This window comes from Tachypleus tridentatus, chromosome 1 (genome assembly GCF_004210375.1).
Source record: "Tachypleus tridentatus isolate NWPU-2018 chromosome 1, ASM421037v1, whole genome shotgun sequence".
Classification (NCBI taxonomy): Eukaryota; Metazoa; Arthropoda; class Merostomata; order Xiphosura; family Limulidae; genus Tachypleus; species Tachypleus tridentatus.
In genome coordinates, this window is record NC_134825.1 from 152,742,160 (window position 1) to 152,760,111 (window position 17,952).

General features: G+C 36.6%; 1 protein-coding gene across 1 annotated transcript in view; it reads left to right on the forward strand.

Annotated features, from left to right (window-relative positions):
* Nucleotides 1-17,952, forward strand: part of LOC143227473 (CCN family member 2-like) — a 79,507-nt gene that overhangs the window by 37,532 nt on the left and 24,023 nt on the right. Inside the window, exons 2-3 of the mRNA XM_076458919.1 lie at nt 8,036-8,249; nt 11,427-11,654. Coding sequence (XP_076315034.1) covers nt 8,036-8,249; nt 11,427-11,654 — 442 coding nt within the window. The remainder of the gene's footprint in view (nt 1-8,035; nt 8,250-11,426; nt 11,655-17,952) is intronic.

Here is a 17,952-nt window from a genome sequence, read left to right on the forward strand (position 1 = left end):
AGTTGAAAAGTATTATCGTAAAACATTAATCAACTAAACTCTAACAACTTTATAAGATGTTATGAAACAATTAAAGGACGTTTGACGTTTGATGTTGTTGGTTTGCTGCTTGTTTTCGTTCTTCTACGAGTCAGCCTGGATTGCTCTCGCTACGAGTCAGTCTGGATTGCTCCCGCTACGAGTCAGTCTGGATTGCTCCCGCTCTGCTGCCTTCATTCGACCGGCCTTTTCGTTGCTTTTCTCTGAAACCACTTTTAATATGTCAATTTCATAAACATCCGAAATACTACAACATTAAGAGAAATTAAATACAATCTCTTACAGCATTAAAATTCTAACGCGAGCGGGGCGAAGGGGGATATAAATATCCCTGAACACCCCAGTCGGGAAGTTCATCTTCCTTTAAAAACTAAATACCTGCCACGGAATTTTCTTTTCTTTATTAAAGGAAATGCCGAATGATAATTTCAAACATCTAGTTGCAGCATCCACATCGAATCAACATCGTTTAGAGAAGGACCTGCTAAATGTTTATTATTTTAATTTGCTGTACTAAAAATTGACATACTATGCTTAATATTTAACAATAGAGAATAAATTTACTATTAAACAATTTAATCTTATAATATTTTCTTATAGATTTGGACCTTTTACCGGTACACAATATTTCTACAAACACATTTCAACTATAAATTTAATTCCCCTAGACACAGAAGCATGAGAGGTCGTCACAAAATTTCTCATTTTCTGGTATATCTTAGTTGAAATCATTTTCACTATAGAGTATCGTAAAGATAAATGCTTTATTTATTTAATTTTGTTATTTTTAGAAAAGACGCCAGGCGTCATACGTCTTCTTTTGCACAATTAAATCTGAATGTCTCGTTTATAAAACATAGCATGAAGCTGCTGTCACGATGCATTAAAAGAAAAAAAGCATATGAAGCATCAAAGAAATAGAAAACCTACACACGCTTAAGCCTTGTATTTGAATGAAATACATTTTGACTCTTCACTAAAGCGAGATTGTTGACTTGTGAGACTTTAAATAAAAATAAGTGCTACATGTTACCAATCAAAGTTATTACTTAATAGCTTTTGTTATTGCTTTAGTCGTTATTTCATTGAGGTTCAAATGAAATTGTATCCAACGTTTATAGTGGTGCCTTACGTTTTTTGGCTGTCGCTGGCTGAAAATGTTTACCATAAACCCCTCTTATTTCAGTACTGAGCTAATTTAAAGTAAGGCATAACTTTTATGTAACTTTTTTATGGTAGCATTGTGTTTTACAAATATAAAATATTAGTTTTTTTTGCTTATTAGAATCATAGTTTCATAAAATGTTAACGTAAAAAAACATTTAACAGTTGTCAAACCCGTTATTTTTAAGCGTCAATCTTTAAAGATCTGACGTCTTTAACATTATCCTGATACGTGGTTATTAATGTTCGCTGACAGGTAAATTTTATTGTGACTTTATGGTGTCAAATTTAATATATTCACTTCTAACATATTAAGGAGTTTCTGTAATTTAAACACACACACATTGCATGTATTTTGTTGTGTTTTTTTTCATCTTTTTAAGCATCGCGTGTATAGAACAGTTAATAGTGTGTCACGAGCAAATGAAAACATCCAATATTACGTGTATAATATGTAAGGAATAAAATTATATATTTATTTGTAGGAATTTTTTATTACTTTTATCTACTTAAAAAACAATAACATTGTTTCGCTTGTAACAATTAAATATTAGTTATTAGCCAAACAATTAACATATAAACAAAAGTTAATTAGTGTCTTGATTGATTGATTGATTGATTTAGTGTTTTATGGCACAAAGCAGCGAGGCTATCTGCGCCAGACATTCCGTAAAAATGTAAAAAAAATAAAAAAATAATAAATAAATGTAGTAAGAGACATAAATGGAAATGAAGATAAAATGTCAAATTGAAGGAGAGAGATTAAAACTGTAAAAAAGGAACCACAATTAAAAAGGTGTAATGAATAAATATGCAACACTTAAATGAGATTAAAAAGATTAATGGCCATTAAAAATTTAAAAACATTATCAAGGTGGACAGAGTCACCATCACCAATAACTCTGTCCAATGTTACAGACTGACCCTGGGAAAAAATATGTTTAAAATATTGCCGTCGTTGAGAATTGTAACGATGGCAAGAAAGTAAAACGTGGTTGATAGTGATTTGAGTGTTACACAAACTACACATTGGTGCATCAGTTACAGATAAAAGAAAATGATGAGTTAAAAAACTGTGACCAATGCGTAGCCTAGTGAGAACAACTTCCTCCTTCCGAACTTTACGGAAGCTAGATGGCTAAAGTCCAATTTTGGGTTTGATTTGAAAAAGTTTGTTGTCACGTTGCTCACTCCAAGTGGACTGCCAGCTGGCACGGAGCCGAGCCTTGAAGACAACACCATAGTCCATGTACGGAATAGGCATAGGAGTGATGGTGCTGAAGCAGACATATTTAGCTGCCATGTCTACAAGCTCGTTTCCGCGAATACCAACATGTCTTGGTATCCAGAAAAACTGAATTGAAGTAGCTGCTAATGAGAAATGGGCCAGTAGGTTTCGAATATCAGCGAGAATAGGATGTGAGCTAACGTGTAGCGAATCAGTATAAATAGTGCAGTTGGAGTACTGCTCAGCTGCAATATGATCCAGGGCAAGAGATATGGCATACAGTTCAGCAGTGAACACAGAAGCTGTAGAAGGGATTCTGCGCGCAACTACTGACCCATAGCAAACCATAGCAGAGCCCACTGAATTACCTGATTTGGAACCATCTGTATAAATGGGAACTGAATGATTGTTTGAAAGATATTCATTGAATAAAAGACGGTACTTCCAATCTGGAGTATCTGCCTTTTAGGTGACTGAAAGAAAGGTCACATTTGGGGGCTGTAATAAGCCATGGTGGGATGGGCCAACCTGTGGAATCTGCAATGTTATCCAAGGACAGACCCAATTCATCCAATTGCGCCCGGATGCGAAGGCCAAACGGAGCAATGACAGATCGTCTGTTCTGAAAAAGTACTGCCCACCGAGGAAGGAAAACACATTTCCAGGTGGGATGCTTTGGTAAGGAATGAAATTTCGAAGTATATTGTAAAGATAGTTGCAAACAGCGAAGGTGTAGAGAAAGTTCATGAGATTCAATGTATATACTTTTAACTGGAGAGGTTCGAAAGCCCCAGTGCAGAGTCGAAGTCCTTGGTGATGAATGGGGTCCAGCATCTTTAAGGCCGAGGGTCTGGCAGAGCCATAGACCATTGATCCATAATCGAGTTTCGATCTAATAAGAGCACGATATACCTTTAACATTGAACAACGATCTGCCCCCCAACTGGTAGAAGAGAGAACACGGAGGATGTTCAGTGCTCTTGTGCATTTGACCCGAAGCTGCTTTAAGTGTGGTATAAAGGTCAGTTTACGATCAAAGATAAGCCCCAAGAACTTGGTCTCCGGGACCACTGGCAGCAAAACTTCACCGATATGAAGTTCAGGATCAGGGTGAATACCCCGTCGACGGCAAAAGTGCATGCATACAGTTTTGGAGAGAGAGAAATTAAAGCCGTTCGCCAGAGTCCACTTCCGTACACAATTGAGGGCGGTTTGTAGTTGCCGCTCAATATATCTCATGTTTGACGACTGACATGAGATGTGAAAGTCGTCGACATACAGCCCATTCGCAACAGTGAGAGGGAGTTGTTCAGTGATGGCATTTATCTTTATACTGAAGAGTGTAACACTCAATACACAGCCTTGAGGGACTCCAAGTTCCTGTACAAAAGAACGGGAAAGTGTCGAACCCACACGAACTTGGAATCTCCTGTCCATTAAAATTTTTTAATAAACATGGGTAGATGGCCACGTAACCCATATGTATGGAGGTCTCGCAAAACGCCATACCTCCATGTTGTGTCGTAAGCCTTCTCTATGTCAAAGAATATTGACACAAGATGTTGGCAGTTGAGAAAGGCTTCTCTGATAGATGTTTCAAGACGAATTAGGTGGTCTGTGGTGGAGTGCTGTCGACGGAACCCACACTGGGTGGGCGAGAGGAGGTTGTTTGATTCAAGAAACCAAACAAGACGAGCATTAACCATCCTTTCTAATGTCCTACAGAGACAGCTCGTCAAAGCAAATGGACGGTAGTTTAAAGGAATCTTGGGATCTTTCCCTGGCTTAGAGAAAGGTAAAATAATAGCCTGGCTCCAGGCATCAGGAAAAACATTCTCCTACCAGATCCGGTTGAAAACAATCAGAAGGACATCAAGAGAAGCAGGAGATAGATGGTGCAGCATGTCATAATGAATATCATCAGGTCCAACAGACGTACTGGCAGACCGATGAAGGGCCATTTTTTAGTTCCACCAGGGTAAAGGGACAATTATAGTCAAAGAAACAGTCAGTTCGAAAGGAAAGAGGTGGTCGCTCTGCCCGCGTCTTGATGGCCAGGAAGGTGGAGGAGCAAGCAGAAGTGCTAGATACCCGGCAAAAGCTTTCACCTAGAGTGTTAGCGATGTTCCGAACATCAGTCACCTCCTGACCATCAGAGAGTAAGATCGAGAGGGGGGGATAGAATTGTAGTGCCCATTAACCTTTCGAATCCTGTCCCATATGATCTTGGAACTGGTGGTAGAAGATATGCTGGTTGTGAACTTAATCCAAGATTCCTTCTGGCTTTGACGTCTTACCCACCTAGCATGTGCACGGGCCCGTTGGAAAGCAACCCGGTTTGAAAGTGTGGGATATCTACGAAAAGTATCCCAGGCCCGCTTTTGAGCCTTCCGTGCTAAGTGGCAAGCAGGATTCCACCACGGACGAGGATATCGTGGAAAACGTGTCGAGGTTTTAGGAATACACTGAGCAGCTGCATGTGTAATACAGTCAGTTACCGCTGCTACACAGTCGTCTATTGATGGCTGATTTACAATGGCAGGATCAAGTTCTGCGAGAGCAGTGAAAGTGGACCAGTCTGCCTGAACCAGCTTCCACCGGGGCACGCGGGTAGGGTGGCATCGACCACGGCCAATCTCTCTCAAAAGGATCGGAAAATGATCACTGCCTAGTGGATTACTGTCAACCTTCCATGAAAAATGGGAGAATAATGAAGGGGAGCAAACTGAGAGATCAATAGCGGTAAAGGACTGACTAGGTGCATGAAAGTAAGTGGAAGAACTAGTATTGAAAAGAGAAAGCTTGTGATCAGAGAGCATCCGCTCTACAGATCGGCCCCTCCCATCAATAATAGCACTTCCCCAGAGGGGATGATGTCCATTAAAATCCCCTAGGATTAGAAATGGAGATGGCAATTGTTCAACGAGAGCATCAAGATCTGATTGATCATATGTCTCTCCAGGGGACAAGTACAGAGAACAAACAGTGATGGTATGACCCAAGGAAACACGGATGGCTACAGCCTCCAAGGGTGTGTTGAGTGACAAAGACAGGGTGGGCACGTGTTGATCAACCAACAGTGCCACCCCTCCATGTACTCGACCATCACACAACCTGTCATTTAAGACGTGGTCGCTTACCCATTGACTGTTTTTTTACAATTTTATTTAAATTTTTAGAGGATCCATAGGAAAAGGAAAAAATTTCGGTACCCACTGACCCAACCCACCATGGAGCCCTACAAGGGGACGCACTACAAAGTCACGCAAGGACAATGCAGCAACGCCAGGGTTTCGTGAGCACTATACCCAAACACCAGCATCAGACACAATGTCCACAACACCCGTTGAGAACTTCCAACACTGGTACTTGGTTGACTCTAGCCCAAGTGGACCAACCGATTGACCCAAGGGGGGCCACCCAAAGGCCGCCCGTCTACAGGAATTCGAGGCCAAAGTGGTGTGTTAGGGTTCGACCCCTCAACCACCATGATCCTCTCCTCCCCTTCACGGGTCGCCACGCACGGCAAACACGTGGGTGGATGTTTAGATCCCAGAGAAGGTAACCAGATAGAACAGAACCTTCCCTGGGAGGTCCCCTCACCACGTACAGGAATGCACACCGAGGGGTAATTAGTGTCAAACGAAGTTATTAAAATTGTTTTCAGTTTATCGGTGTTTAGGTACCGCCCTTCCCAATGGCTCAATGGCAAGGCTGGATACTTGTAACGGTAAAAATCAGTCCCCCGCTGATACAGTGGTTAATTTAAGGATTTATAATGCTAAAATCAGGGTTATATTCCCTTGGTGGAGTCAGCAGATAGCCCGATGTGGCTTTGTTATAAATAAACACACACAAAAAAAAAATAAAATTTTAGTACTCCTGGTGGGCAAATCACAGATAATCCGATTTGTACTTGTCATCAAACAAATTTACGTATCGTTTTTGTTTCATTATAATTTAGCAAGTTCAAATAAGTAACACTTGTTCTATCATTCAGTTGGTTATGATGGACGAAAATAATTTGAAACAATTTATCAACTCGATCCATTGTTTTATCATGATTGCGAAACGTCCCCACTGGCTGGATCTTTATGGATCTTGACATATTAATCAACAAAATACTTTGCTGACCCAAATAGATTATTATAGAAGAACGCACATTAAATAAATTGTGTTCCGACTGAAAAAATCCTGCAGTTAGTAGGTACACAAAATTTAGTTATGGATTAACGCTGATGTAGTGTTTGATATAAAAACAGATACGACGTTTTATTAATTAGCATGAATTCATGTGAAAAGATTTTCCATATATCAGTCCTGCTATCTATCTAACTTATTATATTTTGTTCTCGCATCTCACAATATTTACGTTGTTTAAGTAATAGAATAATTCATTAGTCATTAAAATTTTTACAGAACTTGTCTGGTTATTGATTACACTTTATATAGTTTTTAATAACATTATACTTAAAATATGTATCATGCCTTATGATCCTCCATCATGAGCGTTCACAGAAATATTTCGAGAGGGGACAATGAATAAATTGTGAGTTTATATATATATATATATATACACACACACACACTGAATGAATAAAAATTATGTTTCTCAATTTCCAGGGGGAGCTTCCCACTTGCCCTCCTGCAGACGCTCAAGTCTTCCAAAGATGTTTGTTAGTTTGTTTTGAATTTCACGCAAAGCTGCACAAGGGCTATCTGCGTTAGTCGTCCCTAATTTATCAGTGTAAGACTAAAGGGAAAGTAGCTAGTCATCACCATCCACTGCCAACTCTTGGATTACTCTTTTACCAACGAATAGTGGGAGTGACCGTACCGTTATAACGCCCCCATGACTGAAAGGCGGAGCATGTTTGGTGCGACGAGGATTCGAACCTGTAACCCTCAGATTACAAGTCGAACGCCTTAACCCATCTGGCCATGCCGGGCTCCTCAAAATAATTTAAAAATATTGTGCGACACTTTATAATTAGTGATTTTCTATTACCGATACGTTGCAAGAGATCAGTGACAAGTGAAGTGTAATAACATATCTATTTTAATTGATTTGCTATCTTCTTCAATTACTGGAGCTATGTATGACTAAGTGAACGAAACAAGTAACAAATATTCTTATATGAATACATATTTCATTATGCGACCTGTATACCACATGATAGCTCCAAGTTAGAAAATAACAAACTCCAGAAATCTAACTAGACGTTTGAAGCTTGTCCTGAGGACATTTGAAAGGTTTTAGTGACGAATCGGAAAGTTCAGAAGGAATTACAGCAAACAATGTTTACATGATTAGTTCGTAGCATAGGAATAAAGTAGATTAGTGTTTGTCTTAAAACTGAGTTCGATTCCTGTTTCAAATCCTATAAACTTACAGCACGTACCCGTGAGAATATTTCAAAATAATGTTGCCATGATCTTGATTTATATTAGCAACTAAGCTACTATGATATTTAATTGTGTTACCCTTTTCTGTATAAATATGTACAAAGTTGCTTAAGTTATTCAACTCTAAATACGAAGTACCGATATATTTTTTAAACCTGAAAGTACTTCATTTCTGTTTGTTTATTCCAATAAATACAGACAGCAAACTCGTGTATATATCCATGCCAGTGTAAGCGAAACGTAGCATTCTGCCCAGAGGGGGTTCCAGTAGTTACGGACGGATGTGGCTGTTGTCCAATCTGTGCTCGTCAGCAAGGAGAACCGTGCAATGTAGTTCAACTGTGTGACACTAAGAGGCAGTTACAATGTGTGTATTCATCACCATCATCTGCCGACTATGGTATTTGCAGAGGTAAATATAGAACTATATTGTTTCCTGTACTGTATCTGTTTTAGTGTTGGTTTGTTCATGTTATGAAATCCAAAGTTATCATCTGGTTCATGAATTAATTTTTCAATATAGAATGCGAATGATATACAAACAATATAACTACCAGATGGTGGACGCATATGGCCACAAGAAAACTATAGATATTCTTAACTATATGATACAGATCCAAGCCCAAGAAGGGGTTTCTTAATTATATTGAAACGAAAAATCCTCGGATATAAAACTATCTGATAATAAACAAATTAATAACTTAGATAATCAGTTACTTTTTCACATTTCAATAGCTTTCACATAAATATTTTTTAAGTACTAACATATTTCACGTTAGCCAAACGTCAGCTCTTTTCATACTGTCTACTAATTTGCAACGATAAAATACGGGGTACACTTCTCCGCAGTTGACATAGAATAAGCTACCCATCATTTGACTTTGCATTAAGACAAGCTCTTTGTTCTATCTTCAAATATAGCTGGAAAGAAATATGTGCAAATAATCCGTGAAACTATTGAGAAATTTAATATGTAGGCTGACATTGGCAATGCTTGTTGTCTAGTTCAAATTAATAACGTTCTTGTGATCAAAGCAGTCATAACTATATTCATAAAAGCAGCAAAACGGGAATGTAGTTCTTACCGAGTCCAAATTCAGCATTGAAGAAAACTCTACATGTAAAGAACGTAAGCCACTAGATATTGAAGTACTTTAGTGTTTATTGAACAATCGATTGCCTAGTTTGTATCCTATAGCAAGTATCAGTTAGAATCAACACTCTTCCAAGAAAACTCTAGTATGAGGTGCTTAAGAGTCAGATACGTCAATATCCTTTCTTATAGTATTATATGTTATTTAAACACGTAAATCGAACACTTGAATACTTTTCAAGAAGTTTTTGTAAGTTAAGCACATCCAACTCCAATAATTAAGCAATCTAAAACGTAGACTTGGTTGCTAACCAAACCACACATAGTTAATATGTTTCAGTTCCATCTGAGATACTGCTAACTAATCTAAATGTTTTAACATCTGAAACTACAAGCACTGTGTGTCAAATTGATATTTTATTATATTATTCCTATGTTCTTAGAAAATACTTTTCATTTAGATTTTAAAATCTTAAAACACGAAGATTGATATTTTGCACTCCTTTGTCAAATGTTTGGATAAAACTAGATTTTTTTTTTATTGGGAGAAACGTTTATTTTAATCCGTGATGACGAGAAAACTCACTTGTAGAGAAAAATATATATTTAAAAACAGCTGGTGTGGATAGAGAAAGCACTATGTAGAGGAGCGAACAACGTTTCGACCTGCTTCGGTCATCGTCAGGTTCACAAAGAAAGAAAGAGGTAACTTACCGATAGCTGACCACATGTTTGAAGGGGATTGTGTAACTGAGTACAGGATTGTAGAGAGCATGCTTAGATGTTTGATTATATTTATTAATATAGGTATAAAGGTGTTCCTTTGTATTGGTTTATTTTGGGTTTGAGTTGTACAAGTAAGGCTTCTTTAATTTTGCATTTGTTTATGTTTGTTTCTTTATTCAGTATTTGGGTGTTTTCTATGGCTATGTTGTGTTTATTTGATTTGCAATGTTCGAAAACGTGTGAAAGTGACTTTTGTGTTCTTTAAGTCTGGTTTCCATTTTTCTACTTGTTTCTTCAATATAGAAGTCGTGGCAGTTATCACATTGTATTTTATAAATAATGTTGGTGTGGTGTTTGTCAGTGTAGTTTTTACATAGTATAGACCTCAGTTTTGTGCCTGGTTTATGAATAACTGCCACGACTTCTATATTGGAGAAAGAAGTAGAAAAATGGAAACCAGACTCAAATAGCACAAAAAGTCTCCTTCACACGTTTACGAACATTGCAAATCAAATAAACACAACATAACCATAGAAAACACCCAAATACTAAATAAAGAAACAAACATAAACAAACGCAAAATTAAAGAAATCTTACATATACAACAACTAAAACCCAAAATAAACCAATACAAAGAAACACCTTTATACCTATATTAATAAATATAATCAAACATCTAAGCACGCCCTCTACATTCTTACACTCAATTACACACCGCTTTCAAACATGTGGTCAGTTATCGGTAAGTTACCTCTTTCTTTCTTTGTGAACCTGACGATGACCGAAGAAGGTCTAAACGTTGTTCGCTCCTCTACATAGAGTTTTCTCTGTCCATACCAGCCGTTTTTACATGTATAACATTTATTTTATTTCAGTTTTATCCTTTATTGTGCACTAACATACAGAGTTAAAATACTTGTTAAAAATTCATAGTTTTCATATAAATAAGCCTTTCAATTCGAGCTTTTGCTAAACTACAAAATTTATAGTAAATATTTAAGTTTCTTCCTTCCAATGCGCTAACGTCATCACGGTCTTCGTTTAATATAATATTCGTTCATTGTTTACTTATAATATACGGCCTGGCGTAGCCAGGTGGTTAGGGCGCTCGATTTGCAATCTGCCCAACCTAGAATGTTCGCCCTTTCATCCATGATGACGTTATATCGTTACGCCACTAGTAGTCGGTAAAAGAGTAGCCTAAGAATTGGCGGTGGGTGGTACTGACTAGCTGCCTGTTTTCTAGCCATTTGCCACTAAATTAGAGGCAGATAGCTCTCGTCTAGCTTTGCGCGAAATTAAAAAAAAAGAAAACCTTTTCATATTCCACAGAAATGTTTGTGTTCGGATTAGGGTGCGTGTCTTGTAAATTTCACAAATTAGTATCATACAATCTCAGTTGTTTCCAACCTCCATACCTTCGATTCTCTTTAAGCTGATTACCTTCTAAATGTTTAAAGTTCAGAATTTATTAGAGTATTCAGGTGTTTTTTAACAGATCATTTTCCTCCAAAATATTATTTTACTGATGTTGCGTAACTTCGGCAGATAGCGATATTTAGGTACTTCTGTTTGAAATATATTTAATATATACACATTTATATATATGTAAATATGTGTATATATATATAATTTAAAGATATATGATTACATTAGATGTTTTAAGTTTTCGACTTGAATGCTTCGAAATGACATGATTTCATGTAAAGTTTCTGTTCCTTTTTTTACATGAGAATGTAAATGCAAACTGTCATGTTTATTTCGTCCCAGCAAAAAAAGGAATGGGTTGTTATGTGGCAGGAAACACGTACAAAGACGGGGAATCTTTCAAATTGGACTGCAAGACACAGTGCACTTGTCAGAATGGAACCTACGGATGTGTCTCGTTGTGTCCTCATGAAAACTTCCGTCCTTCAGCCAAGTGTCGCAACGCGCAGCTCGTGCAGGTGCCTGGTGCCTGCTGTCGAGAATGGCAGTGTGAATCGAACGTGATGAAATGTAAGTACGAATTGAACGAGAAAAAATGTGTATTATAAACTTTTTAAAGTATAATTTTACTGAGTCATTTTTATTTAGAAATGATTTTCTATTATTTCCAAAAAGTAAGTCAGTGCGCGTCAATTTTGAGAAGACTTCAACATACATTAAAATATAGCTTAGTTTAACATTTCTAAACGTTACTGTTTGACTTTTTTTAACTTTCTTATTTGATCTCTAATATCAGAGTAGGTGTTCACAGCATATGGAAAACAGGGTCTTTTAAACAAAGTTTTGAGAATACGCCTTAAGACTATGTTTCGGTGAGCTTCTAAAGAAATGTGAAAAATCAGTGAACTCGTGAGAATAGACAATAAAGTTTTCGCCCTTTCAGCCGTGGGGGTGTTATTATGTGACAGTAAATCCCACTATTCGTTGATAAAAGAGTAGCCCAATAGTTGACGGTAGATGGTGACGAGTAGCTGCCTTCCCTCTAATCTTACACTGCTAAATTAGGGGCGGTTAGCGCAGATAGCCCTTGTATAGCTTTGCGCGAAATTCAAAACAAAACAAAATATACTTAGAACTTATCAAATTTGGGTAACAGTTTATAATTTAACTCTCATTTAACCACTTGATAGTTGAAAAGAACATCGAATTTAATCAAGCATTTTAGGAGTTTGTTCGTTTCAGATCTACGCACAAAGCTACAAAAAATTATTGTCTGCGCGTCGGTGTGTCTAATTTTGAACTGATAGACTATAAGGAAGAAACATATTGGCCAATAGCACGCACCGACAACTCTTGGGATACTATTATCTGATCGAATTGAAAATTTTTACCATCATTCCTAGAGCGCATTCACGATTTCAAAGTGAGGAGCTCATTTTTGTAGTAACAGGTCGCTAACATTGAATTATCAGATTAGCAGTCCTACTACATTATCTTTAAGGAGAGAAAATATGATTAAATATGAGGGAAGAGGATTGTCATGTTAGAAAGTTTCTTAAAATTCCAGTGAACTTACAGATTCGGAAGATCAACTCACGTCTCAGTAAACTTCTTCTGTGGTAAACATTGAAGTATTACTCAATAATATTTTAACTTTAAGCATAATACTGTTTGAGATACACATTTTCAAAGAGGAAATAATCAAGAAAGTATTTATCTTCGAACATTTGGTCTTAAATATTATGTTTTGATATCGTTTCAAGACATTTGAATGCTCTTTTTTCGGGTTTGAGAGTTAGATTATGGGACAGCTTTGTGAAATTTTGGCGCGGTCCTTGTTGGGGACTCTTCTGTCATCTGTTTTTCTATTGGATGAGAATTCTGCTTTCCGAATATTTTTTATTAGTCTAATGTAGAAGTTGAATGTTAGTTCGTATCTTCTGATATGATTGCTTCTTTTTTATTTTGCTTATTTAGCAATTCTTTTCTTTGTAACAATTATTAACAAATTCTTCCCAAGTAAGCAGAAAAGTAGCAAAATATGTGTGCGTAAGGTGTCATGAAATATGAGTTTGAGAAGGGAGAGATTTTAGGTAGTTGGTCATCAAGCTACTCCGCGCGAACTATTTGTGATTTTTGAACAATATAAAGAAATTTATAACAAAAATCCAAAAATTGTTCGGGTTAATTATTATGCGTGTGATCTTTGGACAATATAAAGAAATTTATAATTAAACATTCAAAAATTATTCAGATTAATTGAAAGTGTTGCCGTCCTGTAACAAATGTTCATTTATTACAATTTCAAAAAATACTCTAAATTATTTTTGCAACAAATTCTCAGTGACGAAACAACATTCATTAAAGCCACTTACACTACACAACAAAGTTTTTACTTCTTGAACACTGTTTGGTGTTCCTTATAGATTTTTGGCTGCTGATCACGAAAATCACATCGAAATTTGCCCATTATGTACCGTTTCATCGAAATCTTCAGTTTCACCAGGACATTGCTACAATGCAAAACGATATCAAAGCAACTGGAATCCGTCAATGCTTGTTGACTATTGTTGTACACTGAAACGTGATGCACCGGACATTGAATACAAACGAAAATCAGGAGCAAAACACTTTCAATTATGTTGAACTTAATAGCGTATTAGAACCATAAACGCAATTAAATACGTTATTACCGGTAAACAGTTAACTGTTTATTTCTCAGAGGTCCTACGTGATGAAGCAAACCCAAAACTATATTTGTGCATACCCATCAGGTACCTGTCACAATCAGCAGAAACTTTTCAGGAAGTCAAACTTTTCAAAAAAATTGTTGTGCAGTGTTATTAATAGTCACTATTTTGTGATCTATGCAGAATTCTGTCGATTAGGCTGTGTATAACAAAAGTGTTTGAAAGCTTAAACCGAATATATATATATATATATATATTTCCTAGAGTGTTTGTCATGATTTCATTTAAGGCAAGGCTCGTCGCTACTGGAATGTTGAGCCACATTACTCAGCTCTGAAGTAATGATTGAAAATAGTACACTCAGCTCTGAAGTAATGATTGAAAATAGTACACTCAGCTCTGCAGTAATGATTGAAAATAGTACACTCAGCTCTGAAGTAATGATTGAAAATAGTACACTCATAAAGCAATTGAAGAACGGTGGTGAGGAATTACAGTGCGGACCAATTTGTGAAGAGTCGTTGTGGGGTGAACCTATCTGTGTTGAGTCAGAGTGGGGTATTACAGTGTGAACCCTTTGTGAAAAGTCGTGGTGAAGTGTTATGTTGTGGAAATATCTGTAGTAAGTCGTAGTGGGATATTTTGGTGTGTATCCATTTCTGGAGAGTTGTGGTGAGTTATCGTGGTATAGACCTATCTATGAAGAACTGTGATGGAATATTATGATGTTGACTTATCTGCGCAGATTTGTAATGAGATATCATCGTATGGACCTATCTGTGAAGATTCGTGATATCACTGTGTGAACCTATCTATGAAGATTCGTGATGGGATATTATTGTGTGGACCTATCTGTGTAGAGTCGTGGATAGATACTACAATGGGTTCCAGGGCCGTTGTAAAACTTTTTAGTCAATGCGTTATTTCCACCATGATGAAACTCATTGTAACAAAGCCCGTAATATATATACCTGGTGCAGAATAGAATGAAACAAAATGAACTCTCTGTGCTTAAATCTTAAAATAACAAAATTTTGTAACTTCCTTAAGAGATTAATTCGAAAAATCAAAAGTAAACCTACCTTTCATTAATCATCAACCAAATCTTATAATAGCGACAATATTACACTGAATGTTGTCAAAACCTGGTTAAGAACATGATTACAGCTATTATTTTTATCAGAATATTTTGCAATACAATACTGAGACAGTGGTCAACAGAACCTTCTCTACGATAAACTGGCCAAATGTTTTTGGCAGTACATGGTATCCTCTCAGATATTAAAAAATAGTATTTTATAAAAATAGAACCTCGCTTCAAAATTATGTGAAACTCATTAAACCAATGTGACCGTATACCCACAATTTCATTAACTCACACTCTAAGAAAACAAAACATAGTTACTCTGCTATTGGTCAGCCCGGCATGGCCAAGGGATTAAGGCACTTAGCTCCTAATCCGAAGGTCGCGGGTTCGAGTCCCCGTCGCACCAAACATACTCGCCCTTTTAGCCGTGGGGGCGTTATAATATGACGGTCAATCCTACTATTCGTTGGTAAAATAGTAGCCCAAGAGTCGGCGGTGGATGGTAATGACTAGCTGCCTTCCCTTACACTGCTAAATTAGGGACGGCTAGCGGAGATAGCCCTCGTGTAGCTTTGCACGAAATTCAAAACAAACCGAACCAACTACTTGAGGTTACAAAGCGTTTATAATTACCTAAATGTATCATAGAATTGGTTTAATCTCTTATATGTTATCTAAATACACTTCTCGTATGAATTCGGTTCAGTAACATAAAAACGGTTCAGTTATGCAAACATAACCAGTTTAGCTATAGGAAAAAATAAATGTAATGTTTTATTGTAGCCAGCACTACACATTTAGTAAAAAAACACCCTTCGCATTTACAGTCACTATAGGTATGAAGTGTCATGCGTGAGATGTGGCAACTCATGAATTTCAAGCAACTGGCTTATCCTAAAGGTTATTAACTTATATCTGGTTACCAGTTAAGACGCAAGCACCATATGTTTGGGGAAAGTGTAAGCCCAAACGTTTTTTTGGGGGCAAAAAACATTCTTCCCTACACCAAATTTCAGCGTGATAAACTACACTGAGCCAACGTTAGGTTTCAAAACGTATTCAATGAGTTTTGTGGACCTACAGTAGTTCCACACCTTGGAAAAGATCAGAAGGTAAGAAAGGTTTTCACCATTCTAACGTATCTAGCAATATGGTGAGGAGGGAATAAGAAGCCCCTTTAAACGTGGATTGATGATTAATGTTCGTTGAAGCACTATTTAATTAAATAATTAATCATTTAGTGTAACAGGACCATCAGTATAAAAATGTAGGGTGAAAGGGAATACCTATTATTGTAGGATATATTTGCTTGATTTCTAGCATACGAGAAAAAATCTTTAAATAATAGTTCGCGTGTGAACATGTTTCTTGTTATACACATTTCATTTTACTCTAAATTTGTATGTATGTAGGACGATCTTTGGGCAGTCGACGCAAACTCTGTTGCCTAGGTGTGTTAATATTGGTCTAATAAATTAGGCTCTATTTAAGGTTAGTTTCGTATACAGTACTGTAGAAAAGTGTCAGGACAAGAGAATATTATCTCATTATTTCCATTTTATGGGGCTAATTATTCCATGGCATTATAGAATGTAAATTTCAACACTATGGTAATTCTTCACTGATTCCTGTTGATATATGAATGAGCCAGAGTGAGAATGCTTATCATTCTATAGAATTACCCTATACTAAAACCAAGGACATGTCAAAAGGGTTCTGCTTGAATGAACTTACTGCTCAAAAATAGGGTCTGAACTAATTGTCACAGTACCACACGCACTGTCTTAACTATATAGAAAGAAACTAACATATGGTATCGTTATATGCCAGTAAAAAATGAGTTTAACAGCATTCCACAAATAAACCTTGATTAAAAAGAACAATAGCGTTTAATACTATATATTAAACTTTGTGGTCATAACACGGCCCCAAAAGTGTAAAGAACTTTCAGTAGAGCAGCGAGTTCGCATAAAAGATTTACACGATTCTTGTTGGACCCTGGCAAATTGCTGCAGACTTGAAATGTTTTTATAACACTGTCATCCACGCTCGAGATGGAGAGAAAGGTAAATTTGAAAACAGGAAAGGAAGAGGCAGAACACCTAAACTCAATGATACTAATATTACGTATCATTGTTTATGTAGCCTTCAGGACAGAAGGAAGACTACCACTTATCTCAACCATGAGATAAACAACCACGTACCAAATAACAGAATAGTGTCCATATCTACTGTATCAAGAAGACTTAATGTGAATGGAATATTTGGTTTTGTAGCAGTTAAAAAACATTTACTTTACTCTTCAAATATTGTAAAGAGACTGAAATTTGCTAAAAAGAAGGATGTTTTGAACAGATGAGTTCAAGTTTGAAATATTTGGTTCAAAGTGTAGATTGTAAATCCATGAGTCATGGGGGAGGCTGTGTGATGGTTTGAGTGTTTTTCTGCTAAGGCGATAGGAGATATTTGTAAAATAGATGTAATAATGGACCAGTGAAAGTTGCATCAAATACAGATCCATTATGGCATTATCAATATGATTTGTGTATTATTGGTAAAGTATTCTATTACCTCGTAAATGATGACCCAAACACTCATCGAATTTATACAAAAAGTACTTAGCTAAGAAAGGAGCTGCTGGGGTCATTCAAATGAAGCAATGGCTCCCAGAGATCTCAAATTTCAGTCCTACTGAGCAGATTTAATCTATAGATCAAAAACTTGACAAATCAAAAGTTATTTCTGAAGAAACGTATGGGTATGTATTAGACATTTGTAATAAAATCCTAAAGGATATTTTGATTAAATATGTTACAACAATACCTGAAAGACTGTCTACAGTGATTAAAGCAATAGGGACATTAAAATATTAACTGTTTACTGAACTCAAACATTTCCACTAAGTTTCTGTCGTACCAAGTATGAAGATTAATAAATTTTAATGTTTCGCCTGTGATTTACCCTCCATTGTTCTTTGAATGTAGCCTACAATATAATATTTTGGCTTTGTCCTAACACTTTTGCACAGTATTTTACGTTAGGTTTTCTACATTTCACTCAGACAATCACAAGTTTGTTAGATCGCTTTTAA